The 26,652-nt window shown below is 52.1% G+C and overlaps 2 protein-coding genes across 9 annotated transcripts in view; one reads left to right on the top strand and one right to left on the bottom strand.

Moving 5' to 3' along the window:
* The window catches only part of Tp53i11 (tumor protein p53 inducible protein 11), a 41,529-nt gene that overhangs the window by 11,305 nt on the left and 3,572 nt on the right, over positions 1–26,652 (top strand). For 4 of the 5 annotated variants that reach the window (XM_034495069.2, XM_034495067.2, XM_034495068.2 and 1 more), the window contains exons 6-8: positions 115–211; positions 1,398–1,499; positions 1,876–3,942. In XM_034495069.2, the coding sequence (XP_034350960.1) occupies positions 115–211; positions 1,398–1,499; positions 1,876–2,009 (333 nt within the window). In that variant the 3' untranslated portion in view covers positions 2,010–3,942. Of the gene's footprint in view, positions 1–114; positions 212–1,397; positions 1,500–1,875; positions 3,943–26,652 lie in introns of those variants that run through there. The other variant, XM_076929314.1, reaches the window with a different exon arrangement.
* Positions 3,943–26,652, bottom strand: part of Tspan18 (tetraspanin 18) — a 128,855-nt gene continuing 106,145 nt past the window's right edge. For all 4 annotated transcript variants that reach the window (XM_076929311.1, XM_034495065.2, XM_034495066.2 and 1 more), the window contains 8 exons: positions 25,839–25,920; positions 24,096–24,168; positions 21,598–21,792; positions 13,538–13,612; positions 12,556–12,654; positions 11,514–11,696; positions 7,358–7,441; positions 3,943–6,219 (listed from right to left, as the gene is read on the bottom strand). In XM_076929311.1, the coding sequence (XP_076785426.1) occupies positions 6,172–6,219; positions 7,358–7,441; positions 11,514–11,696; positions 12,556–12,654; positions 13,538–13,612; positions 21,598–21,792; positions 24,096–24,158 (747 nt within the window). In that variant the 5' untranslated portion in view covers positions 24,159–24,168; positions 25,839–25,920 and the 3' untranslated portion in view covers positions 3,943–6,171. The remainder of the gene's footprint in view (positions 6,220–7,357; positions 7,442–11,513; positions 11,697–12,555; positions 12,655–13,537; positions 13,613–21,597; positions 21,793–24,095; positions 24,169–25,838; positions 25,921–26,652) is intronic.

Genomic DNA, 26,652 nt, shown 5'->3' on the forward strand with positions numbered 1-26,652 from the left:
AAGCAACCAGCACACATGTGCTGGGCTCTGGGAACCCCAGCATCAGATGCTGTCCTATGTCCCTAGCATTTGTCTCAGCTCATAGCTGACCCTGTGTTCCTCTGCTACCCACAGGCCCTTGCCCTCCCTGACCAGCTCTATGATGCAGTTTTTGATGGGGCTGAGGTCACGAGCAAGACCCCCATCCGCCTCTACGGTGGTGCCCTCCTTAGTAAGTATTGCTGGGCCAACAGTGGGAGAGTGGGGAGGCCCAGTTGGCCTCAAGGCCACTCCTGGACTCCTGGGGATCCTGGGAAAGCCTCCCTTCCTTCTCCAGCAGGCTGGTAGCCTGGGCGCCTTCATCCGTGGCTGTGCTGCCACCATGTGGCCATTGTTAGAACGTATGTAGTTGGTTCACTGGCAATGAAGTACAGAGGTGAATGAAGCTCAGGTCCTGCCTACCAGGGCGGGTCTCATGGTCTAGAAGAGGGGCAGACTCTCAGCACAGTGTCCTCCAGACTTCCTCTCCCACTCCATCTTTATCCCCAAGGCATTGGTCCTTTTGGTTTCTCTAATCTGAGGGCACAACAGGTGACAGGAAGCCAAATTATAGTTCAACACAAGTGACATCATTCCACTCCCTAAACCTTATATGGCTCACCATTGTGTGCAGACCAAAGTCTGGCATTTATGTCTGTCATTCAAGGCCCGTGTTGTGTCTGGGTACTTCAGGGGATCCAGCCTCTCTTCCCATACCTGCTTCCTCTGTGTTATATGTGGGGTCTCAATGGCAGCCGCACTAAAGACGCTCACTCTTCAGTTTCAGAAGACCACAGGGCCTTTCACATGCAGCTTCTTCATCCAGTCTTAGGACTGTTGGGCCTAAGCTTGCTGTGAGTGAGGCAGTGGTGGTGGCTGTCATCAAATGAACACGCTCTGGCCACTTCTCTGGTGTCCAGAGATCAGACACTGAGGGATTAGCCATGATAGCTGTCCTTCCACTAAAATCAAGGCTTGCCCTGCTCTCTCTCTCCCAGGAGAATTACTTAGAGTAAGTTCTTCTTTGACACAAGTTTCCTGTCTCCAGGGGCTCCTCTCTTAAGGGACACTAAATTGTAGGCCCAGGTAATTAAGTTTCCAAACTTCTCTACATAGACTCACAAGGACAGAGCTAGCTTGGGGCTGGAGGCCCTCGCTCCATTGTGTAGATAAAGATACCAAGTCTTGGGGGAATGAGCACCCTGCCTGTGTTGGATTAGGGCTTTAGAAGCAATGTGAGCTGCCTCGGGGGAAAGCTGGATCTGCAGAGCTGGGGACTGGAAGAGGGGCCGTCTGATCTGAGGAGTGGGTGTTGTGAAAAAAGTGGGTTCTGACTCCTGGGCTAGGGGTCAAGCTGCCCCTCTGTTTGATCCCACCAGGCATCTCTCTGATCATGTGGAATGCACTCTACACAGCCGAGAAGGTCATCATCCGCTGGACTCTGCTCACAGAGGCCTGCTACTTCGGGGTGCAGTCCTTGGGTGAGTGGTGTAAGGTGGGAAGGCTAGCAGGGTGCAGGAGGAAGAGGGTGGAGCACTAGGTACTCCTGCAACATAGACTGGTGTCCTGAATCCACATCCCAGCCGTCCCGTCTCGTCTCATAGGTGTATCCTCTAAGTCCACCACCCACTGACACTCAGGGTGGTGCACTTCTAGGAACCTGCCACTTGGGGGCAGCAGACTAGGGATAATGTCAGCTGGCCTAGGCTCCTGTTCAACTTCTGGAGGTCAGCCAGCCCTTCCACAGCCACCCCACCCCCACAGGGATGGTGGAGGGTGTTCAGCATAGCGTCATGATGGGAGAGACTCAAGCACGTGTCTGCCCCTGACCTTTGGCTCCCCCAACTTCCTTCACAGTGGTCACTGCCACACTTGCTGAGACCGGCCTCATGTCCCTGGGGACCCTGCTGCTCCTGGCCAGCCGCCTCCTCTTTGTTCTTGTCAGCATCTACTACTATTACCAAGTCGGCCGGAAACCCAAGAAAGTGTAGCGGGCTGGGACCTGCCTGGGCCTGAACCTGGGCCAGAGCGCCTGGGGACTTCACTGTCCCTGGGTCCCAGGCAGGCCTGCAGGCAGGCAGGGTGCACACACCTTCCTTCCCTCCCGGGCACTCCATGGAGTCAGCTTGGATCTCCTAGCATTCTAGGAGTGACAAACCAGACTGTGGCCTCGGCACCTCACCCCTCACCCGGCACAGGGACAACTCCTTGCCCTGTCTTTCTCGGCCTCGAGACTTAAACAGGCACAGTCTAGAGTAGAGTTTTGGGGTCTGGGCTGAGTCAAGGTTAGTTCCTCTGCCGGGAAGCCCTTTCTAGGAGATTGTATCAGCCCCAGCAGCGGCTCTCAGCTTCTCCCCAGCCAGAAACCCAGTGTGTGAGTCTCTCTCTCTCTCTCTCTCTCTCTCTCTCTCTCTCTCTCTCTCTCTCTCACACACACACACACACACACACACACACACACACACACACACACACACACACACACACGTTTCTAGAGACCAAATCCAATTGAGGTCTTCTAGCAAGGGGAGTGACTGCTTCCCTTGGGCCAAGTTCCCTATCCCCAGCCTGCACATCTGACCCTCTCTTTGGCCTGCTGTAAGAGATGTTCTGATTCTCTGGCTGGCTGGCTGCATCCCAGAGCCCTGGAGTCCTTTCTCAACAAGCCAGGGTTAGACAATATACCACAGGCCTGACAGTCCCTGGCACCTGGCTGTCTGTAGACTCCTAGTGCATGAGGAATTCTGAGGAGAAGCAAAGTGGGGACATTTCCTTGGCATGGCCTCCAAGGCCTGCATGGCTACACCTGGCTCAATGCCTCCTTCAGATCCCCGCCTGAGGCTGCCCCAAGGCCTACTGGTTAAAGCCAACAGCCCCTCACATGCAACAACAGGAAGAGACAGAAATGAGCCTCCCATCCCTTAGCAACCTCTAGTGGGCCTCTAGAGCTGAAGACACGCCCCTGGCGCCACCAGCCTGTGTGGCCCCTCCCCTTGGTCCTAACTCCCAGCACCTTCCTGTCCTTTAGCAGCAAAGCACACAAGTAAGAGGTTTGGCCTGAGGCCTCTCCCTTCTGCACGGGGGTAGCCCCCTATGCTCCAGGAATCTTTCTCTAGCACACCTGGGCTCAGAGCCTCCCTGGGCTCAGTTGTTCCTGTTGCCAAGTGCCCCATGACAATGGCCTATGCCTAGTGGAAGGGACTCAGGAAGTTTCAGCGGAAGACATGCTCACCACTGGCCAGGGCTTTTTCTGTAACCAAGGTCTGGCAGAGTGGTGAGTCCCTGCGTGTTCAGGAAGGGCCCACTGTGTATATCTGCCTCTTGTCACTGACTTTGTGCCAGTCCCTCAGTCCCACCACTTGATTCGGAGCACAGGCTCAGCCACTGCCAGCTCTTAGTACAGTCCCAGCTGCCGTAGACCAGGTGACATTTGTTGACTGTTCTCAGAGGTGGTAAGGATTTATTCTCTTCAATCCTCTAAGAATGCAGATAGAGTCCCAAGGGAGGTAGTCGCAGAAAGAAAGATGCCAGCCATGCACAGCCTGAGAAAACGTCTGCCAGGCTTCCCCTCAGCACCAGGAAGTGGTAGGGCCTGCCCTGGCGGTGGTGGCTAGGTCAGCCTGGTATGACTGCAGTGATACATTTAGATAGGGTGGGGTCAAGGCCAGACCAAGGCTGGTGTATAGACGTCTGTGGCCTCCGGGAGACATCAGCTTGAAAGGTGGCAGCAATGGAGATAGGGTTCCACCCTGAATCTGAGTTCAGGGTGCCCTGACTGCCCCTTCCCCACCCCAGCTCCTCCTCGTGCTTCTGCCTGGCCCCAAAGACCGCCTCTGTCATGGTCACTATTTATTCCTTGGTCCTTTTTCTTTTTGTAAGAAACAGTCACAAAAAAACAAAACAAAAAAAACCAATGAGAAACAATCTGTTTGGTGTCTTGCTTTATATTACAAAATTTCTCTTGATATAGAATATAAAAAGGGGGGACTTGGGAGATACAATGATAAATTAGCTCTGTTTCCTACTGCAAGGGACATCTACAAATTCCAAAATAGACTTTAGCATATGGCGTGTGTGTGTGTGTGTGTGTGTGTGTGTGTGTGTGTGTGTGTGTGTTAACAGAGTTCCTGGGGGCAAGGATAAAAGTACTGGGCTCAGAACCCTGGTATGCCAGGGTCTTAGGACAGGGGACTGAGGAGCATGAGCCACAGATCCAGTCTTAGCTCCTTGCCTGTCAGATACAGCTGTTGTCTCTTAGGCTCTGGGACAGGAAAGGGCTGTTCTGCTCACCACTGGGTGAGGGTCTTCACACCTAGGTGAGGGTGTTGGGCCTGAGGTGAGAGGTGAAAGTAAGGGCTCTCCCCTCCCCTGGGAGTACACAGAGCAGCTCACCAAGCCCCACCAGGATGTCCTCAGACAGCCTTATAGCTGGCTACTAGCAACCTCAGAGGGCGAAGACTATCTCTGGCGGGTCCCATGAGGATGCTATCTGAGGAGCTGGATCTGCAGCTGGGTTGAATCTGGGCTACTTTGGAGGGCTTCAGCATACGTGTGGAAAGCTCTGGTGAGAGTCTCTGATCTACTCTGGAATTGCCTAGGCTTGATATCCGCCTTCTCAGCCCTCTCTGTCCGAGCCCTGCCGGTCTCTGGAAGCCTGGGCTAGTTCTGGGTGGCAGCTGCTGGGGTTGGACTCTGTCCTCAGCCTGGCCATGAGCTTCCAATCAACAGCTGAGCCATTTGCCTTCCTAGACCGTTGGAGTCCAGTACTACTAGGTTCTGAGTCAGCCTGGGTTGTCTTAGTCCTTCCACCACTGCCTCCCTGCTGTGCCCTCGGCAGGCATAATTAATCAATCTTGAGATCTCGACAGACAACACTAATGGATTCAACACGGTCCTGGCAGGATCGGACATCTTGCAAGCAATTGCTAACCTAGTCTGCAGTTCAAGTTTGTGTGTGTGTGTGTGTGTGTGTGTGTGTGTGTGTGTGTTGGTTGTAAACCTATTAGTCTGGGTAATCTGAGCTCAGAGAGAATAACAAAATACATGTACAGCAAAAGGTCAGAAAGTGTCATGGTAGGAGATGCTATGGGGTTAAGTCCGCAGACAAGAGGCATGACCTTAACCTCTAGGAAGGAGAGTGAAGGGGTACACAGAGGGGGAATGGAAACCCCTTCTGTCTGCTGAGGTGATGGTGACATCAGAGCATCTGAAGGCAGGGGGCTGCATTGGGAGGTAGTGAGCTCCATATGTGGAGATATGCAAGGGGGAATTCTTGGCAGGGACCTTAAAGAACACATTCAAGCCTCAGCTCTGGGTAGAAAGAGAAATGAACAATGTTGGGGGTGTCTTCCACCTGGGAGAATAGGGATGGGGTGTGACCCACGGGGACAGGTGATGTATCACAGTTGGATCTCTGACAGAGGTACAAGCAGGGCAGAGTGGACACAGTATGGACTTTTCTCAGCTGTAGAACTTGGTGCGGGCAGTTCCTGGCCAGTTTACATTGGGGCGGAGTCCTGGCTGGAGAAACAGCAGCCTGGAGATGACCTTGTCATGCACATGCTGTGTGACTGAATGGGCCACTGCCTTTTCCTGGGCCATGGAGAGGCTTTGATCCAAAATATGAGGAAATGAAAGAGCCACCTTCCGGTCCAGTGCCCACACACAGCCACCCTCAGCCAGCAGTCAGGAGCAGGGACAGCTTCACTCTCCAGCAGATGGCACTGCAGAGTCTGTCCTTGTGTTGTGAAAAGCGGTCTCCTTGGGGCCTGAGCATTCATTGGCTTCTCCTCCGGGATGTGTTTCTGCCTCCTGGTTGCTCAGATCCTGGAAATGCCAAGAGAGGAGACCCGGGCCAAGGGACACTCTAGTCTGGCAGGGAGGGCCAAGGGGCTCTGAGGCTGATGAACCTTTGGTCTCTAGAACAGCTGGTCCCAGGACAGCCCTAGGTCCTTGTAGAGCCCATGTCCCTTGCCTTAGAGCCTAAATGAGGCCCCTTCAGTTCACGTCTGTCTTGGTTTTGTTTTTTAAAAAATCAGCTCTATGCTCCTGGCCATTTGGGCTGGCCTTGCTTCCTCCCCTGGGGCTAGAGGACAGGGAAGGGAGGGGGCTGGCTTCTGGGCAGTGGTGGGCTGAGTGTCTTCAGGCCAAGGCCTACTGGATGCCCCGGAAGAGGCACATGGCAAAGACCATGAGGAAGAGCTGTGGAGAAAGGAAGAAGGTGATCTGGAGTCAGACTGGGTGCATTCGAGGGGCTACTTGAAACAGTCTGCCTTTCTTGGGTCGACAGCGACTTTAAGCAAAGCACAACCCTTCTTGGGCACCTGCGTATGTACCAAGTGCTTACCTTGTAAAGTAGGTTTCTAAATGCTGTTATCAGCAGCCTCTCCACTCAGCGGGAAGTGAGGTGTGAAGATGCCCTACAACCTGATTTAGGTCACACAGCTTCAGTGGGGTAACCTAGCTTGAGCAGAGACACACCGTCCCCCAGAGCCCTTGCTTCTAAGCCCCTGCCTGCACTGTCAGCTAGCTCACAGGAAGCTGGTGAGGTTTGCAGAGGCTGCTGTTCCCCTAACCCTGATCTATGGCTGTAGCGAGGCAAGGCCATGTGCACTGGACACATTCTTGAAATCTACCCCTCCTCAGGAAGATCTGCATGTTTCTTGTTGCTTTTAGCTCTCCCAGGAGGCTTTGTTCACTTCCAGAAGTGTTGGCACAAACAGCAGGGGCTCAATATATGCATGTGAAATTAGTGACTGCATGATTCCTGTACTTCCTCTGTGACTTACACAGCACCGTTATCCTGAGAGACAAGGCACATGGGGACACTGAACAGTGGCACACCAGGGTGCCAGGTGACCAGAGCTTCCTTGAAAGGGTCCCCAAAGAGCAGAAGGTGAGGGCTGAGCATTAGGCTGCTAGCTTCATTGCCTCAGAGTACATCCCTGAACTGGGCAGGGGCAGTGAGAAGGAGATGCTGAGTGGTAACTCAAAAGTTGACAGCCACTCAGCTGTGTGCTGGGCCCTGGGATGAAGGGTACTAAAGGGTACTCCATTGCCAAGTTAAAAAGACCCCTGAACATTTGCAAAGGCACGACCTCAGAGAAGCCTTCCTGCACTTGGACTGGGTGAGGTGGGGTGCCTCTTGGCACTTGAGCTGGGTGAGGTGGGGTGTCTCTCTGAGCCTGCCTGTTCTCCTGGTTGCAGGATAGGCACAGCTCTGTAGCTTCAGGCCACAAGAATGACTCTAGCAGCAGACCTTGGCAGCAGGCAGCAGCTGTGGACCTGGGAAGTAGGCTGAGTGTACAGACTTGGGGCTTCCCCCCAGGACCCCACTCACCTCAATAGCCAGTATCCCAATGGCAAAGGCTCCAGCCAGGTAGACATAAGTTTCAAAGGTGTTGAGGATCACTGTGTAACAGCCCTGGGAAGGAAAGGCCAGAGATGAAACCACAGCAGGGAGGTATGGCCTGCAGTCAGGACCATTGTCAGCTCTGAAGTCCCTGGCATTTGGCCCCGGGGCTCAGTAGCTGCAGACTGGTATTTTTATATTGATGTGGGGAAGCATCCGGTCATTGGCAGAATGTCACCAACATCCCTCCCTCTGCAACATCCAGTCCCCAAGACAGGCTGAAAACTTACAGCGGCTAACTCAGCCACAGACCTAGAATAGGTCTAAATGCCCAGGCCTCCTGGTGCTCTTCAGAAGTGGAGATCAGACCCCCAGGGCAGAGCAGGCTGGGCTGCATCTCTTCAATCAGAATGCTAAATGGTGGCCCCGCCCCAGGTGGGACAGTAGCTCACAGAGGTCCACAGTGCCTCCAGTCTCTCTCTTGTCCTGCCTGACTGCTGAGAGACCGGCAGCCCAGCTCCACAGGAGCAGCCCTTCATATGACTCGTGTGCCTGACGTTTCCCTAGCACTGTGGGTGACATAAAGCAGGATGAGCCAAGACCTCTCCCATTGGGCCCCAAACACGTTGTACTTTGTGTCCACTGTTCCCCACTCCCATGCAGGCCACAGGCACAAGTCCCATACATATACTGTATACTGTATATCATGTACATCATATAAATATACATCATATACGTATACATCATACACACACACACACACACACACACACACACACACACACACACACACACACACCAGTCAGTGTTGGGGATCAAACCACTGAGCCATACTCACCCCAGCCCTGAATGAGATATATGCACTTTTTTGAGATGGGATCTTATGTAGTCCAGGCTACCCTTGAGCTCTCCTTGTAGTTGAGGATGTCCTTGAACTTCCAAACCTGTCATTATCACCTGAGTGCTAGCATTATCTGGCTTATGAGGTATTGGGATGGAACCTAGTTTCTGTGCATGCTGGATAAGTCTACTGGCTGAGCCATATAACCTCAGCCATTTGAAACATATTCTTTTAAGAAAACAGTTATTTTTTTCTTTTATGACTACCTGAATGTTCTTTGGGCCTAACTAGAGGATGTCTAAGTGAACGGCTTGGTGGTTGAGCAGGGGTAGGAATTGTGCCCATCTGTGTGGGGCACATGTTGGATTTTAGGTTCTGATGAGACTGGGGTCTTGCTGTTTCCTACCCAGACTCCCAGTATCTTTGGCTATGTGGACTTGGGGAGGCTAAATCTGAGCACGCAGACAGTAAGACCTGACCAAGGACCATGGGAGTCACAGTGTTTTCTAAGTGAGGACTGACTAGGAACTGGGCAAGGGAGACCCCATTGTCCCTGGAGCCCTATGGAGTGGGTAGACATATTCTGCCTAACACAAGTGACCTGAGCTGAGGAGAAGATTGGCTGGTGGAAATTCCCTGGTGACAGGAAAGCCCTTGGCATAAGTGGGCAGAGTGGAAAGTACTACCTACACTTGCATCCTCTTCCAGGGTCTTACTAGGTTCTATGTGCCCTGCATCATTTGGTCCTCTGTGCAGCCCCTATTGAGAAGTAGTTTATCTGTGGTTTACCTCCTTACAAACTGGGACGGAGCAGGCAAGTGGCTCCCTTGAGGCCACATACAGCAAGTGGGGAAGCCCAAATTAAAAAAGGGGGCCTAGGATTCCTTTCCCTTTATATGGAGGGGACGGGAACTATAGTTTTTAAATTCCTGTCCTTATGTAGCCAAGCCCTTTGATCAGAGCCTGGAAATGACTATGCCCTGGGTATCAGCCCACAATGAGGCATCTCCATCTGGCACAGGGAATGGAACATCACTGTCTAGATGCCTGTCATAGCACCTCCAATGTTCAGGGAGGAATGTTCCCTACCTCGGCTCTTGCTCATAGTCACCCCAAAACTAACTAGACAGAGAGCACCTGGTCCTGGGCAACAACACCCACATTCTCATCACTAGCATGCCATTCCTAGGCTCCAGGATGAGTACCCCACCTCCCACTGGGACCCCTGCCTAGATATTTCAAAGGTACTTTACTCTCAACATTCCCCAAACCTCACACACAATGTCCCCCAACCCAGAAGGCAGAGAAGCACCTTTGTCACATGCCTGGACTCATGACATCTGTTACAAGGCCAGTAATTCACCTCACCCTCCTTGGGACTGCTGTTCATGCAGAACTGTCTTGAATTCCCAGCCCCAGAGCAGCCTGAGTGCCAACCCAGCCATGTTCATCCCCAAGGGAACTCTATACTCTACAAGTGTGGTTTGTGCCAGTCACAAATGTGTCCTGGGCTTTGTAGGAGGCAGTTCTGGAGATAACCCAACTGAAGATGGTCTCCCAGTGGAGGCTCTTAACAGAAAATATGGCTCAGAGGGGATGAGCGTGGGAGGACCAGTCCTGGGAGTTAGTCTCCCTGGGCCTGAGGAGGATCTGTGATGGAGAATCAATCTGGCTGTGTGGTCCTCAGTGCAGGAGACAGCAGGAGGATTCTCATGGGGAAGTATCTTATGGTGAACGCTCAGGACTGAGGGTCCCGAGAAGCTTCTCTGAGGCTGGCTAGAGGCATTTGAAAGGCAGGACTCTGGTTGTGGGGCTCTCTCCCAACTCCACCCACTTGTGGAGCCCCAGTAGGTCTTTCTGTGAGGTAACTGTGCATCTTGTCTAGTGGTCTGGCTCCTTGTTTGCATGTCTTCTGCCACCTCAGGGCTCCCTGTCCTTAGTAAGGTCCTGAGTGGCTGCATTCTGGATGAAGTTGGGGGGTACAACACTTTCTCAAGAGGGTGTGACTCAGTTACCAGAATGTGCTCTCCCTTGGTTAAATGTGTGTGGTTCCAGGGCCTTTGAGAGACATCAGGAGAAGCAAGGCTTCTGCTTCACACTCCTGAGCTGTGGCGGACTTTTCTCCAGCAGAGGAGTAATGGAGCACGGAGGCTTGGCTTTCACTAGGCAGGTGTCAGCCTAGGCCTGTCAGCAATGGAAGCATGAGGGTCCCCACATCCTTTAATCCTTCCCAAATTCTATTCGATCTTCCCATAGATCCCTGCAATGGAAACCTTCAGTGGCCTACTCTCTCCATGACATGGAGGGCCCTTCCTCTTCATTTCTGTCTCTTTCCCGGAAAGCAGGATGTATGACAGACAAACAGACAAACCGAGCTCTGCCTGCCCTAGGGAAGGTATAAGGTCAGGAGCTGAGCTCTTGGTGTCAAGCTGAGATCATGGAATCGGGTCTCAGGCCAGCGATGCCCTCCCTTGGGGCTCCGAGAACCCTAAGCTCCAGGCCATGCACACTCAGATCACTTCATTCAAGCGTCTTCACTCTCACAACCAGCCCTGTGGGCAAGGCTCGCTTTTATTCACTGGCTCACGTCTACCACCTCTCCCGTGGGAGCTCGGCATTGTCTCTTGTGTCCTGTCAGCTCCCCAGTATTTTGGATTCTCCCAGAAGTCTGACCAAAGGAGAAGGCCAGGTGTGGCTCTCCTCATCCCTTCCCTCCTCCCCGTCTGCCTCGACCAATCTCTCCCTGCCTCTCTTTATGGACAGGGATGGAGGGGGTGGTCTCTGGCCAGCAGGAAGGAAGGGACCAAGGGTGAAGTGGGCTGTGCTCCCTGTTGCGGGGGGGGGGGGGGGGGACAAACCTAAGACCTCTGTTTGCCTTGGGGCAAAGGCTGAGAGGAAGGCCTCAGATTACAAGAAAAGAAAGAACTCTGAACCTGGTTGTCTGGGGCCAGATCAATGAGAACCTGCTCCTCTAAGATCAAGGAGTGCTCTTTCTTGGCTGGAGTGAGCTTCCCCATAAATACAGTGCATGCCTAAGGAGCCCTACCCCTCCTCTTTTATTATCAAAAGTTTGGAAAACTCACCCTGAAACCATGGACATTCTCACCCGAGCCTGAACCCAGCTTATCTCCTCTGTCAGTGTGATCTTCTGCCCACTTCTCTGGTTCTTAGAGGCAAGGGTAGCCTGTGCCGCAGCCAGAATGGTTTACAAAGCTCCGGACCACCATCAGACCCTCTGGGCAGACATTGCTTCCCCCAGCTTTGCCCATATGTGTGGAGTGTCTCCCCGCCTGGGGAACCTACCTGCTTGTTTATGAACGGATTCCTCCCCAGCTGGCACTCCTCCCTGCTCAGCACCACGCCATCTCGAGTCTGGGGTTCCCTCCGACAGCAGGCCTTGGGCACCTCCTCAGTGTCCAACGTCAGCAGCCGAAACACCGAGGCCAGCTTGAAATCTTCAGGTCCGTTGACCCCACAGCAGCCAAACTAGGAGAGAGCCAAGCCAGTGTGGGAGCTAGTGTGGGACTGGAGGGGATGCCAGCCTCTGCCAGGGTCAAGATCCCTCTGCCCTGCATGTGACTGTGGTGATGACCTGTGTCCCTGAGCTTCTGGGTTTTCTGTAAGAGGGGCATGGCTAATGTTCCGTACCTCACCAGCACTTGGTAGGCAGTACACATATAGTTGTCATGATGTTATATTATGCTAATTATTATCTTTGCTTTGGATGGTGTACATTTGTTCATGTGCAACTGTGTGTGTGTGTGAATGTGTGTTGTGGGAGCATGTGTACATATGCGTGGAGGCCAGAAGTCAATCTTGGATGTTATTCTTCATAAATAATCTGTTCATCTTATATTTCAGACAGGAGCTCTTATTGGGACCCAAAGTTCATAGACGAGGCTCGGCTAGGTGGCCAGGGTGTCCCAGGAACCTACCTGTCTCCACTTCTCCAGTGTTAGGATTGTAGGCATACATCATCACGCCTGGTTTTTTACATGGGTGGTGGGGATCAAACTCATTTCCTCCTGATTGCACAGCAAAGCACTTTACTGACTCACCCATCCCCTTAGCCTCTGTACTGATTATCACTGACATCACTCACAATGGTACTGACTGAGGACCTAAGTCAGGGCCCGTGGACTGGGATCCACTAGCCGTAACAGCTTGGAGAGCTGTGCAAATGATGATTCACAGGCCAAGAGTGGGATCAGTAATTCTTGATGGATTGTTGATGCCTGGCCCAGGCAAGGGACTAGGAGGGCTCTAGAGGACAGGCCTTCTCATGTCAACATTGTGGCTTTGAGTGTTCATGCCATCCCAGGATGACATGGGGAGGGGCACTCACTGTGATCATGACCGAATTCCAGGTGGCAGAGAAAACGTCCGTGTCATTATCGCCTTGGTAGTGCTTGGTAAGCTCCTTGGTGAAGAACTCTCGGGTGAGCTGGGGACAGAGGAGAGGGCACTGAGTCCTCCCAGCCTGTCTTCTCCGAGTGATATTAAGCTGTCCATTTTGAGCAGGCACCTAATTCCCAAGGCTTGGGACCTTGATGTGTCATTATGAGCTGAGACAAGCATATCTGCATTTATGGGCCTCATCTAACTCCAGGATGGAAGACACTGGGACCCCTGCTCATCCTTGCAGCTCTCCTCAGAAGATGAGTATGGGGATGTGCTGGGGATAGGGGAGATGATTGCCATTCTATCCTTCAGAATCAGCAGGTGTGAGGCCCAACCTACAGGAAGCCAAGGTGTGGGTAAAGAGGGAGACTTCAATCACCCATAGCTGCCCGCTATGTCCTCAAAGTCACTGTTCTCAACAGCTTCCTTCATTGTCCTTCAGTCCCTCGATCTGGAGCCCTTCTATCTGTGGTACCAGGCTCACTAGGCTCAGGGTGAGGAGCTGGCTGAAGCCTTTGGACTGAACAGCCTGTGGTGTAGGCTAAGCAGGGAGAGGCTGGTGGCCTAGCATGCTACACAGCATGCCCAGACTGGGGTTGCCGTCTCCAACCACATGACCATGTGACTCCCATCATCACACTGTCCTAGATCAAATGGAGACTCTAGAACCAGGCTGGGGCCTATACCAGGTGCTCCAGGAGTGAGGACCCTTAGGCACCCCTGCTGGAGGCCTTTTGAAATTAACTACCCCTATAGGAGGAGACCTCGCTTGGCTGGGTTTCTCTGGACCCCAAAACCTCCCTGAGGTCATGTTTAGGCTCGAGGCACTGGATGAGACAGCTAGTTCTAAGGGTGTCTTTGAATTGGCAGGGGTCACTCAGTAACCCCCCCCAATGTAGCAGGATGGGAAGCTGAGTGGTACATACGTGTTCCCTGAAGATGAAGGCCAGGATGGCTGCTGAGAGCTCTACCAGGAAGATGATCAGGATGAACAGGAAAAACTGCAGAGAGAGAGGGGGCAGCGGTGAGGCCCACGCAGGTGCAGTCTTACTGCACATCCTCATGTGATGGATGGAGTGCACTCATCTTGTTAGACAGACAGACCTTCACTCCCATAAATCACCGCGTTCATAACAAACACATCGACGATCCACCCTTGGAGCCGCACAGTTGTGACAGAAAGTATGAGCGATGCAGACAAATAAATCTGTCTCCTGAGCACATGGTGGCTGAGAGACACTGCTCTGGGCCCTGCACGACCTGAGCAGCCCTACCTGGTGGCCCTGGGAGGAGGCTCCCTTTGGGGACATTTCCTTTCGTGAATTGTCCAAGCTGTGGGATCCCAAATTATTGGGGATCCCAGGCTGAGTTTCCTACCCTGGCAACCTCAAGGCCACTTTTCCCTGTCCCCATGTCTCCGGTTGCTGTGGAAATAGGAGGCCATGCTATCTTGAGTGGCAGTAGGGAGATCATGCTATCTTCAGCTGAAACAGAGACACAAGATGAGCAGAAAGGTAGTGAGACTCGGGGAGGGGTGTTTGATGTCTCACACACAGCCCTGTCTTCACTCAGTAAATCCCTGTGTTCCACAGATTACCCAGGATGCTCTGATGTGGGGCCCTCCCATGCTGGGTGCTTCCCTGTGCCCAAATTAAGCTCCAGCCCCACCCCTTAGAGGCTGTCCTGACTTGTCCCAGCAGAGGGGCCCATGTCCACATCATAGCATCGAACAGAGGCACCCAGCCACTACAGGCTGCTGCCTCCAGCACCTGAGAGGTCTGAGAACAGATTGTCACTGTGACCCTGTGGCATGCTGTGTGTCTCAGTGTCTCGGCACTATTTTGGAGTTGGATGAAAAGAGAGAGAGAGAGAGAGAGAGAGACAGACAGACAGAGAGAGAGACAGAGAGAGACAGAGAGAGAGAGACAGAGAGAGAGACACACACACAGAGAGAGAGAGACAGAGAGAGAGAGAGAGAGAGAGAGAGAGAGAGAGAGAGAGAGAGAGAAGCAGTTTGGCCTGCCTTCCTCAGTACACTTGCAAACTCTGGTCTCATCCCAGCTGGAGCCAACAGCAGAGGGACTCACCGGGAACACACACAGAGGCTGATCCCTATGTCCAATCCTGGTCCCTATGTCTTATCCTGGCCAAGTAGAAACCACACTCGGGATGGTCAGCCTGTATTGGCTGAACTGAGTGAGAAGAGAGGGCAGTGTTGGGTTCAGCCTGAGGATATCTCGGGTCCCACTTTCCCAGTAAAGAGGGGTTGGTGATATAATGGAAGGGAATGGACGGTGTCCTTACGCTGTGAAAATGTAGGTCTTGGGCCACTTGGACAAGCTGTAGAAACTTCCTCTTGCTAAGAACTCAGCCACTCAGTCCTGACCTCTTGGGTGCCCTGGGCCATGGTGGATGCTTTTGAGAGCTCTGTGTGGTGCAGCCACTGAGAGAGTGTCTCTTTTCAGGCCATTCCCCCCAACACCCCAGAGTTCTGGCATTTCCATTTGGCTGGTCATCAGCTTTACTCAGCATGGCCCTCTCCCTGCTCTGTGTCCTCCTCGACTGTTGGCAGGTCCTCAGGCTGTTGGCCTCACAGTGACACCAGCATTGCCTGCTGTGGCCAAGAGTCACAAATTATGGATGACACATGGACAGTCACTTTGTACCCTGCATGAGATTGTAGGTGATGAGCTTTGTGTGACAGCAACCCGTGCTGGTCTCTTGGAAGGCCACAGAGCACCAACAAAAGCCTGTGCGCCATAGAACAGCAACTGGCATGCTGCCAGCTCAGGGTTACAGGCCACTCATGGTGGTCTGATTTTTGCAGCATGGGGGAGGGGCAAGACCCTGGGCAGCAACCCTCCATTTTACTTCTGGGCTGTGGCTCTAAGAGGAGTTTACTGCAGTTTAGGAGTGACTGCAAGAGCTTCTAGTTTTTAAGAGTTATTGATGGCCAGCAGAGTTGTGACTAGCCAGGACTAAGTATTTTTATTTCCCATGTATCAAGTGAAGTCAGGAGCCGAGCTAAGCAAGATGCACATTTTCCCAGGGGATTGTGACCATAGAATGATAGCTGGGAAGATCTGGTTGTCCCCATTTTGCATACGAAGAAACTTAGGTTCAGAGAGGTTAAACAGCCATCCCTAGGACACACAGCCAAAACATCAAGCTCCGCTCCTTTTTTAAAAATAAATATTTTTTAAAAAATTATATTCCTTTTAAATTGTATGAGCATTCTGTCTGCATGTACACCTACATACCAGAAGAAGGCATTAGACCCCTTCATAGATGGCTGTGAGCCATTGTGTGAGTTCTGGGAATTGAGCTCAATACCTCTGGAAGAGCAGCCAGTACTCTTAACCATTGAGCCATCTCAGCAGGGTGTGAATTTCAAGAGGAAAGCACAGGTTGCAGTACACACAACAGAGACAATGCTACACCCTGTCCCTGCCCCTTCAGCCCAGTGGCTTCCTCCTGTTCCCACAGCTTCCGGCTGCTTAGGGACTTTCCCCAGGGGCCACATGCTGCCCTCCCAGGGAATTCCCATCCTCTGACCTCTGTTAAGCTGTGAGGTTAGCAGGGCCTTGGTGCCCTTACTCATGGGGAGGGGCCGGGTTCTCCTTTTTGGTAAGCAGTCCTCAAGTTCCACAAGTATAGCTCATGTATTCTCTTCCCCTCCCCCTCCTTTCCTCTCTCCTCCTTACCCTCCTCCTTTCTCTATCCCACCCCACTGCCCTTGTTAAAATTAAAGTCTTTAGGTAAGTTGGCCACAGGAGTGTTTGGGACATTCAGAGGAGACACACAGGAAATGGGGGGGGGGGGGGGACACTGACCTACACATGCGCTCTTGTCACTGGCTAAGCCAGTCATTAGGTGACTGGTCACAGGGCCGATTGTCCTCAGAATTGGGGTTCTCAGTCCCAGAAGCAAGCAGGGGTTGCTCCATATCTACGCAGATCTTGAGGCCAGGATCCTAGGATGACTGGAGCCGCTGTTTGCCCTTTCTAGGTAGACTGGCTATGGGGGAAGTCAAAAGTCTTCAGGAAGCCCCCAGATGCTACTAAACTCTGACTCAGTGGCCATTTTCTACTGGAGTAACTACACAACCAGCTTTAGGCTGGAAAGGAGAACTTTTTTTTAGGTTCTGGACCTTTTAGAAACTACCTTCTAGAAGGGCTCGGCAGGCAGAGTTCTTGCCTAGCATATAGGGAGTTCTGGGCTGGCTTACAGAACTGCATAAACTGGACACGGGACACACCTATAACCCCAGCGCTTGAGGGGTACAGGAGCACCAGAAGTTCAAGATTGTTATCCTTGCCCCCATAGAAGCCTGGGCTAACATGAGATCCTGTTTTAGAAAAATAGAAAAGCTTCTCAAAGCTTCTGTGCCCCGGCAACTCCACTCTACCGCACACATGCCACCTGCACATGTGTTTGCACACAAGCCACACACTATTATATAATCCACAAAACCCACAACAGAGGTACACACATCATATACACCGGGCAAACATATATGCACACATGCACTATAGCAAACTATATACAACTACATAGGGTGCCACATACTGCACACGCACACACCACACACACGTGTATATACTCACTTAGAACACACATACATGCCTACATCCCCAGTGTATCCCTCCTGCACATGATTTTAGCTTGTCCAGATGTATTCTGGGCCGGGGCCTGGTTTCGATGGCAGCAGTCTGAGAACTAGCATTACGCCCTGCCTCTGACCCACACTGACTTTAGCCTTGTGTGGACTGGGATTGGGAGAGGGGTGAGCAGGGATCATGGAGAGGCGGGGGGATAGCAGGAAGAGAGACTGAGAAATGGAAGAAGATAAAGGGGAGAGGAGGGGCCGAGGTAGAGGTGAGCAGGCTCAAGTGGAAACGGAGGGTCAGAGAGGACCTGACTGGTAGCCAGCTCTCGGACTAATTTAGCCTGTCCCCAGCCCTCAACCTTCTTAAACTTCATGCAAAACAAATGTCCCATTTTTCTCTCCGGCTGGCAGGGATCAGGGTACACTTAGCCGAGGCTGGCAAAGCAGCCGAGCACAGCCTGCTCTCAGCCAAGAGCACAGGCTGCCTTCCGGGCTTGGCTGCAGAGATGGGCCCATTAACAGTGATGCATCCCTGGGGGGGGGGGGGTGAGGAGGGGAAGGCACAACCTGCTTTCTGGATCCCTTCTCTCTTTCTCTCTCTCTCTCTCTCTCTCTCTCTCTCTCTCTCTCTCTCTCTCCAGACTTTAACTCTGTAGCCCAGGCTGGCCTTGGTCTCACAGTGGTCCTTCATTAGCCCCCTTAATTTAATGCTGGGATTACAGGCGCACACCACCATGCAGGGCCCACAAACTCTCTTTTCACGCATACATGCATATGTTCAGCTAACACACACAGCAGCCTGTTTTCTTATGCCACTTTCACAACACCTGAGCTTTGGTTCATCCCCCCATGTGCTCCCTTGATACCCCATCCCTTCGATCTTTCCCTTCCCGACTCCCCAGCCCCCCTTTCATATCATATACATTCTGGTATCTTCCCATCCCCTCCCTTAAGGCCTCATTTTTTCCTCTCTTAGGCCCCTTGCTAGTTTTCTGGCCTCTACCCAATACTTACTCCCACATAAATACACATAAATAAAAATTAGAAGCTCAGATCTGCATGAGAGAGAACAGGAGCTCTTTGTCTTCCCGAGCCCGAGTTACCTCACTTAATGCAATATTTTCCAGTTCCACTCATGTTGCCTGCAAATTTAATAAATTTCATTTTTCTTTATGGCTTGATAAAATTCCTTTGTGTATATGCACCACATTCTCATTACCCATCCATCCACCCATCCATCCATCTGTCCCCTGGCTATCGTGAGCAGGGCAACCGTGGACAGGGATGAGCAAGCATCTCCGTAGGAGGATACGGAGCCCTTTGGGTACATGCCTGGGAGCAGTACAGCCGGTCAACACACAGAGACCAGGTCTTTCTTAAAGCCTCTGACTCCCCAGCCAGAGCTGCTACATGCAGGAGCTGTCAGGGAAGGGGACGGTCCACCAGGGGGCACCCGCAGGCTTCTTTGTCTCTCCCAGTAAAGTTGGCCATGTTATGCTATGAGAAATAAAGGGACCTACAACTCCCCGGCAGCTCGTGTCACAGGCCATTGCACTTCCTCTCTGGGAGGTGGAGCACACAGCTATGATAGGAATGAGCCACTTGGGGATGTCTTAATCTGGGAGAAGCCCCAGGCCAGATGTCTTCCTCTAGCATGCCTGGTGCCACTGACTGTAGGAAAGGCAGTGCTTGCAAGGCAGTGCCTTTGATCTCTGAACTCTTGGCTGTGTCCATGCTCAGGGAATCCCCATGGGGTCTGAACTCAGTGGCCTACTCTCCAGGAGTGAGGCACTGGCCAGCCTTTCCTGCCCCAGCTCTGAGCCTGCTGTTTTCTCTGGGCCTCTGCCCATAGTTTGTGAAGTAGCTCCCCACAAGAAAGTCCTTCAGCCCACAAGCCCAGGTGGCCCTGTCACTGAATTGCATGCCATCTACACACAAGGAACGTTTGCAAGTTGAGTATGCATGCACCTCTAAGCAGGAACCCTGCAGCAGGTCATGTTTCAACATTGACAGGCCCACCGATACTCCTGGGTGAGAAACCCACCTACCAAGACCAGGACAGAAAGCAGTGGCCTACCTCTCTACAGTCCAGGGTCATCTAGAAAAAGATCCTCTGCTGCCATTTGATCTGCTTAGCTTCAGCCTCCAGCAGAGCTAGTCGGCTCCTTGACAGGCAAAGATGCCATGGCCAAGAGATTAAGAACCCAGAGGGGAAGCACGGAGCAAGGAGCAAGGTGCACACTCACACCCAGGCTTGCATCCTGCCTATTACAACCTCTGTGGTGAGGTCACCTCTCACAGCTTGGGCATGAGGGAGGAGACAGTTACTCCAGGGCCCTGACACATCTCTAACATGGAAGGAATTGCAAGGGTGAACCCCTAAGCAGGAGTAGAAGGTTGTGATGGCTAATGTGGACTGTCACCTTGAGAAGGTCTAGAATTACCTGTGGCCATGGCTGTGCGGGATTTCTAGGCTGGGTTCACTGAGAAGGAAAGAGGTGCCCTATATGTACACATCGCCATCCCACAGACTGAAGAGGAGAGAGTGAGCAAAGCATCAGCATGCATCTCTCTCTGCTTCCTGATGCTGTGACGAGCTGCCTCAAGCTCCTGCCACCACCATGCCTTTCCCTCCCAGATACAGTATACCTCCACATTGAAGAAACCTTTCCTTCCCTAAGTTGCCTGTGCCCAGCATTTTGTCATAGCCATGAGAAAAGTGACAGATGCAAAGAATTAAGAATCAGCTTCTTTGGAAAGAGTTCCATCGTCTCTACTCCAGAAACGGAGACTTGCGGGGTGAGTGATCTGGCCAAGAGCCAGCTTGGCTTCACTACTCTGGATTTATAGATCAGGGCTCATGAAGGAAGGAGGACATCATAGCCAATGCTAATGTCTCAGTGGACTGTATCCCGAGAAGCCAGGCTGTTTAAACTCAGAGGCCAAGGCCACTCCCAAGAACTTTGGGCAGAGGCTCCATGCAAACCAGCACGCTCAGGAGCGAGGCAGCAAAGCCTGGAAGCTGCCTTGTTCCCAGAGGGCAGTACACTCATCTCAGAGCCCAGAGGTGCTCCCTAGCATGAGCACAGCCAAAGACAATGGCTTGACCTTCTGAGGCGGGGAGATAGGGGAGCCAGGAGAACTCCCAGAGACACAGTGGGACACCCCAAGGCAGCACAAAGCCATTCTAAATATTGGGGTGGCAAGGAGTTAGACCCGGAGACAGGAGGGAGATGGTCTTAAGAGGCAGCTAAGAATCTTCCAACACTAATGTTCCACCAAGCAGCCTCAAACTGCTTGTCACTGCTGAGCCATGAATAAACCAGAACAGCCCAGGCCTTTCAACTGGTCACAAAGCCAAAATGCAAACTGATGACAATAACTACATCTACATTGTGGTGTTAGTAAATATAGTTACTGTGCCCTGGTGACACAGTTACTGACTCTTTCCTGGTGACAGCAAACATAGTTACTGACTGACTCTCCTTCCTGGTGACAGTAAATACAGTCACTGACTCTTTCCTGGTGACACAGTTACTGACTCCTTCCTGGTGACAGTAAATACAGTTACCGACTCCCTCCTGGCCAGAAGCTAAAAGGTAAGCTTGTGACCATGTGGTTAGCTATCTTTAAATAGCCACCTTGAGTTTGGGGCTACTCAAAGCAGACCTGAGCAGATCCAAAGTTAAACCAATGGTAATAGAATGTAGTTAGTTATTTTTTCTATGATTGGTCTACAGAAGTGGAGAGCCAGTTTCTTACTAAAAAGTTTAATGTCATCCTGGGCCGAACTCAGTTTTCACACCCACCTCAAAAGCCTCACTCGACCAAGACTTGATGGACCCGGTTCTTTACTCCCTCACACATGTTCATCTTGACCTCCTTCCCAAAAGCATGTCTTCCTACTTCTGCCAAATTCAAAGCTCTCTCAACCTTTCTTTTTGTCTCTGTTTCATGTTTCTGGAAAGATGCCCTGGGACAGGGTCCTTGACCTTAGGCATCCTCACCCAGGGTGGGATAACTGTCTAGTTCTTGAGTAACAGATGGCCTGACAATTCAGTGCACCAATGACAGGTGGCCTCTGCATCAACCTCCTGCAGGGCTGTGGGTAAGTAGCTGGACACCTCAGGGCTTCAGGACCACTGACAACAGTCAGTAGGATGGAGATTCAACCCAACCTTGTGTGTGGCATATAGATACTTGACCACTGAGCTACATCCCCGATCCCAGGACCCAATGGCCTTAATGCTGACAACCATCCTGGTGGGAAGAACATTTTGATTTCTGAAGCCAGGTTGGGTTTGGGAGTCAACAGCCCTCTATATATCCCTCCCATAGCAACCATAAGTAAAGTGGGGTGGGGGATGGGTCACTCACAAATAGCAGCAGACACCTGTTCTCTCGGACAGCCCCGCAGCAGCCCAGGAAGCCCAGAAGAAACAGCAGACCACCCATGGCCAGTACAATGTAGGCGCCGGTGGTCAGCAGGGGGTTGGTAGCCACGATCTCTCGGAAGCCGGTGGGATCCACAAGGACCCAGATGCCAACGCCCAGCAGGCAAGCGCCTCCCAGCTGTCCATCGGCAGGCATGAAGAGAAGACAGAGAGACAGTGAAGTCAGATGCTCCTTCTACACTGTCACCTGAGTGAAGCATGGGGCTGAGGTGCTGGGGTCTGCAGAGTTGGGCAGGATCTCATGCTGAACCCAGATCTCTAAGGCCCACTGGCTGTTTTGAGTCTCTGTGGAGTTCCTTGGCCTTCAGCGTAGCTCACACCCTCTCAATCTAATCTCTGACCCATTTGCCACCTCAGGCTGTGAAAGACTGTGCCCCACGGGGTTTATTTGTGACTTTCATACATTTCTTAAATGTCACAGACCCAAGCTTATGAGGTTTCCACATTGTGGCCCAGGGGAGACCAATGACTCTCAAAGGTCACCTCTCAAGTTCATGGCAGAGTCAATGCTGCAGCCTAGGCCTGTCTGACTCCTCCATGGACAAGCTCTGAAGGTGATATTGAGCTCACAGTGGCCATGCTAAGGGCAGGATTTGCTCAGTGAGCTCCCATTCTTAAATATGTGCCCCAAAGCCTCTCACTGATGTCTCTGTGTGGCCCATCTCTCTTTATGCCTTGCTTATCTTGGATAAGAAACTACTTAGGCCAGAGCAGGGGCCATGTCTGCTGTTTATTAGCTGGTGTGGCTTTAAGTGGCTGACTCTTTCCGAGCCTTACCACCTTCTTGTTTAACCAGCCGCTTGAATTCCTGTCTCACACAGCAGCCTCAGCAGAGCAGTCACGGCAGATTTCAGTGAGCAAGACACACCGTTTATCCTGATTATGGACAGTATTGGAAGGGGGTCTGCTGTGTGCAGAACTGGTTTGACATTGACTATAGGGACTAACAGGGCGTGATGTTCCTGGTAGCACAGGTGAGGGACAGCTGGTAGGCTGGGGGTGCCCTGCCAGCTCTGGCTAGTTCAGCGGGTCTGTGAGCTGTGGGTAGAGGTGAGAGCCATTGATTGGTTGGTGCATGGGGTGGAGCGAGTAGAGAGACTGGAGAGGAGAGGCCCACACTGATTGCTGTCTGCTGTGCCCTAACTTTTGCCTCAGTTTCCCCACAAATTCTTCAGTAAAGTCTGCTCTTCCCATTACTGTGGGTGGTTTTGGGGTTCAATAGTCATCTGCTGACAAGGGCTGACAAGGAAGGTCCAGGCATAGCTGAAATGGGCTGGAGTCCCCAGCTAGGAGAATGCCATTTTCACATCTGTAGGCTGCCTAGCCCCAAGGTCCAGGACGTGGATCTCAGGGAGACACAAAAAGGTATGAAAAGGGACATGAAAATGGCAGCCTGCACTGCCAACAAAGGCATTCTTCTTCCAGGACTGTCCTGAGAGTTCAGCAGTGGTGCCTGAGATGGAGGCCTGGGTTGGTCAGGGAAGCCATGGGGGCCTAAGGGGAGGGGGCTTGGCTATAGAAAGGGGTAGTAGGCCTGATCAGGGTCTTGGATGGCCTGTTAGCATGGGGCAGGCTGCCTGATGCCAGAGCCTCTGTTCCTTCATACCAGAGTTTGGAGGGAGAGGGGAGAACTATACTGGCCACATTCGAGTCACCTTGTTCATGGATCTTGCTAAATTTTCAAAAGTCCACTTTGGTGATTCATGAAGACAGGACAATGTTGAGGTTCAGAGTGGTGAAATGTGCTTCCAGGCTGCAGAGCTGGGGTGCCAAGAGAGCCTCCTCTGAGAAGCTTCCAACTACAAGGCTGGCCTGAACAGTTCTGAGGTCACTGCTTGATTGTGGGTAGGGGTTGGGGGGTGGGGGGTGAGCAGGTGCATATGCATGTGTGTGCATGTGCATGTGTGTGAGTGTGCAAGAGTGTGCATGTGGAAGCCAGATTTCAATCCCACATGTTCTTCCTCAGGAGCCATACACACTCTTTTTGAGACAGTGTTAGGTTAGGCAAAGCCTCTGGGATGTCCCTCGGAGCTAGAGTTATGAACAAGTGTCTGTTGGCTTTTAATGTGGGTTCTGGGGACTGAACTTGGGTTGTAAATGAGCCCATCTCCCTAGTTCCTTTTCTAGCATATCCTTTGCCAGAGGCTGTCCCATCTCAAGCTCTGGCTGAAATGTCTACTGTGATGGGACTGGGGGCGGGGACTCAGGAGTAGGGCAGTCAGTGCCAGGACTCCCAGGAAGCCTACTGGTCAGGCACTTCTGCCTGTGGGTACTCAGCCTCCTGTGGGCATTTCAGGAAGAAGGCTATCCTTGTCAGCAGAGGCTAGGGACCCAGGGGAGAGCCAGGGATGAGAGCTGAGGAGAGCCAGGGAGACTCGGGAGAGGGCCAGCGGAGAGCCAGTAAGAGCGAGGGGCACTTACAAATACGAAGAAATTGAAAACAAACATCAGATACTTCATGCAGCTCAGACAGTCGCCCTCCATGGTTCTTCACCTAGAAAACACAGGGTCACTCAATCCTTTTGGAGACACTCAGATTTCTCAGTTAGAGCCCAGCCCAAGCCCCAGCCAGGAGACCCAGTAACAATTCTCTTTTAAGATCTGCAACTGGACAAGACCAGCTGGAGCTTTAATCTGGGACCCTAACTCTCACCGTCTAGTTCCCTGGCTCTGGTCTGTCACCCTCCTCTGAGGTGCATGCCACACACCACACTCAGATACATTACATTCCATATACTATATCACACACAAATAAATACCAAGGAAGAGACAGTTCATGGAGTGTCAGGCCCAGAGCCCACAGGACATGAGGATAAAGGCTGTGAGGACAGACCAGCCCTACCACCCTAGGGTATCCGCAGGGTTTGTTTTAGGGTCTATTTATTTATTTATTTATTTATTCCTCGGAAATAAATGCTGGGCTCCCTGAGGACTTGCAGAGATGGAGGATTAAAAACCCAACTTAGAGGGTTCATTTCTCTATATCTGGCTGGAGGCTCCATCCTGCCATCTCCTCCCTCTTGCCCAGATGCTTCCTGAACACCAGGGACCTGGCTGCAGCAAGCCAGGTTTGGAGAAGGCTGGGGGTTTTCACTGGGAAGCATGGCTGTAGTCAGTTGTTCTGATTGGGTTCTCTGAGGCCAGCCTAACCCTAATTATCTTCAGAATCCCCCACATCCCACACAGCCCAGAACTCAGCCTTTCTCTCCAGCAGGTTTAGGGGCCAGTGTCTTGGACTGGGAGAAGAAAAGTCCCCTGAGGAGACCGTGGTTTTCAGATTGCTCAGGAGTTCTCTGGCCTGCGTGACTCTGCAGAACAAAGGCCCATGAGAATGATGGATGTTTGATAAAGACAGGACATAGATAAAGTCCTTCAGTCTTGGCCTGGAAGGATAGAAGCAAGGCCAGCGTCCAGGGCCAACCTGACCTTGTGTGAACCCAGTTCTCTCACTGGGGTTGTGGGGCAGGCGGAGGGCAGTGGAGAGCAGGCTGGGAGTTGCTTCCACATGACCCTTCCATAAGACAACCCAGGGAGACAGGAGTGACAGCCTGGACCTGTTGTCCAGGGCTTGGATGCTTATCCCAGAGATCCCTCAGCCAAGCCTCGGAGAGTCCTATGCTTACAGATGCATGTCATCCAAATTACTGCTTTAAGTAGATTAAAACCTTGGGGCTTTGAGGGGTGCTTATGTCGGACACAGCTAACAATTCTAAGCTGATTTAGGATTGGCCTGGGATGCTTTACATCACTAGCGCATCAGTGAAAGTCATCACTCGTTCTGAAGAGTTGAGAAGTACTAATGTGGCCAGTGACCACGCTGTATAACCAGGCAGTGATGGGCCCTGCCTGGGGGAGCATATCGCTGTACATACACCGCCCACTATAGGGGCTGTGTGGTTATTCAGAAGCACCAGGCCATGACCAGAGTATACAGACCAACACAGTGGCAGTAGTTGATACAACTTCATGAATGACTGAAGGAATGCATGGTGGGAACGAGACAAGAGACAACAAAACGGTGAGAGTAAGCAACTCAGAAATGGGGACTCAGGAGAGAAACGGGAGGGGACGGATGATAAGAGAGTGAGCAAGGAAGGCTGCAGGAAAGGACACAGACTGGACAGAGTCAGAGTGGGGGACAGTGACAGGAGACAGAAGCCTCACCTGGGCAGCTCTCCAGGAGTTGACAGGATGAAGTCTCCAAGTTAGAGGGGCTCAGGTATGTCTCTCAGCAGCCCAGCTTGTCCTAGAAGAGAAAGTTTACCATGACAGAATGTTGGGCATCAGGACACAATGAGTGCAGGACTCCTGATGTGCACCCAGGCAGGGCTCCTGATGTGCACCCAGGCAATGGCTTGCTAACTGGCCCATGGCACTAAGGAAAAGCTGCTGAGACTTCCATGCTACCTGTGGGGGGGGGGCTGCACTGGTTATCTCCTGACCACACAGAAGTCCCCTGTACCCTGCTGGCTGCATGGGAGCTGTGTCATCATCAATGCTACTCTGAGACTAACATGCTGACCTTAGAGTAAGAGGAAGTGGCAGGCTTCGGTGGCTACCCGTCTGATGCCATCTGGACATCTGCTAGGACATCTCTGCAGCAGGGTCATGCCACCAAGTCTTTCCCAGCAATGCAGGCTCCCCTTAGGGAGAAATTTGATGCAGAGAGCCTTTCTTGGTTCTGCATTAAGATTCCCTATAAGGTTTCTTGAGAGAGCCAGATCCCAGCAGGGCAAAGGAAGCCGGGCTTACTTTGTGGAGGCTTGTGTTGGTCACATCTGTGAGGATTTCTATAGCCCAGACATGTTTACAGACCCAGGAGAAGATCTGTATTTTGCCTACAGAACTGGAATCAAGAGTGGACCCCCTCAGAGCTGAGGAAGCAGAGGCTTAGAGATGATGTCAGGGTTTCCTGCTTAGTAAGGTATTTCTGATCCAGATGCAGGTAATTTAACTGAAAACCAGAGTTCCCGGAAAG

This window comes from Arvicanthis niloticus, chromosome 2 (assembly GCF_011762505.2).
Source record: "Arvicanthis niloticus isolate mArvNil1 chromosome 2, mArvNil1.pat.X, whole genome shotgun sequence".
Classification (NCBI taxonomy): domain Eukaryota; kingdom Metazoa; phylum Chordata; class Mammalia; order Rodentia; family Muridae; genus Arvicanthis; species Arvicanthis niloticus.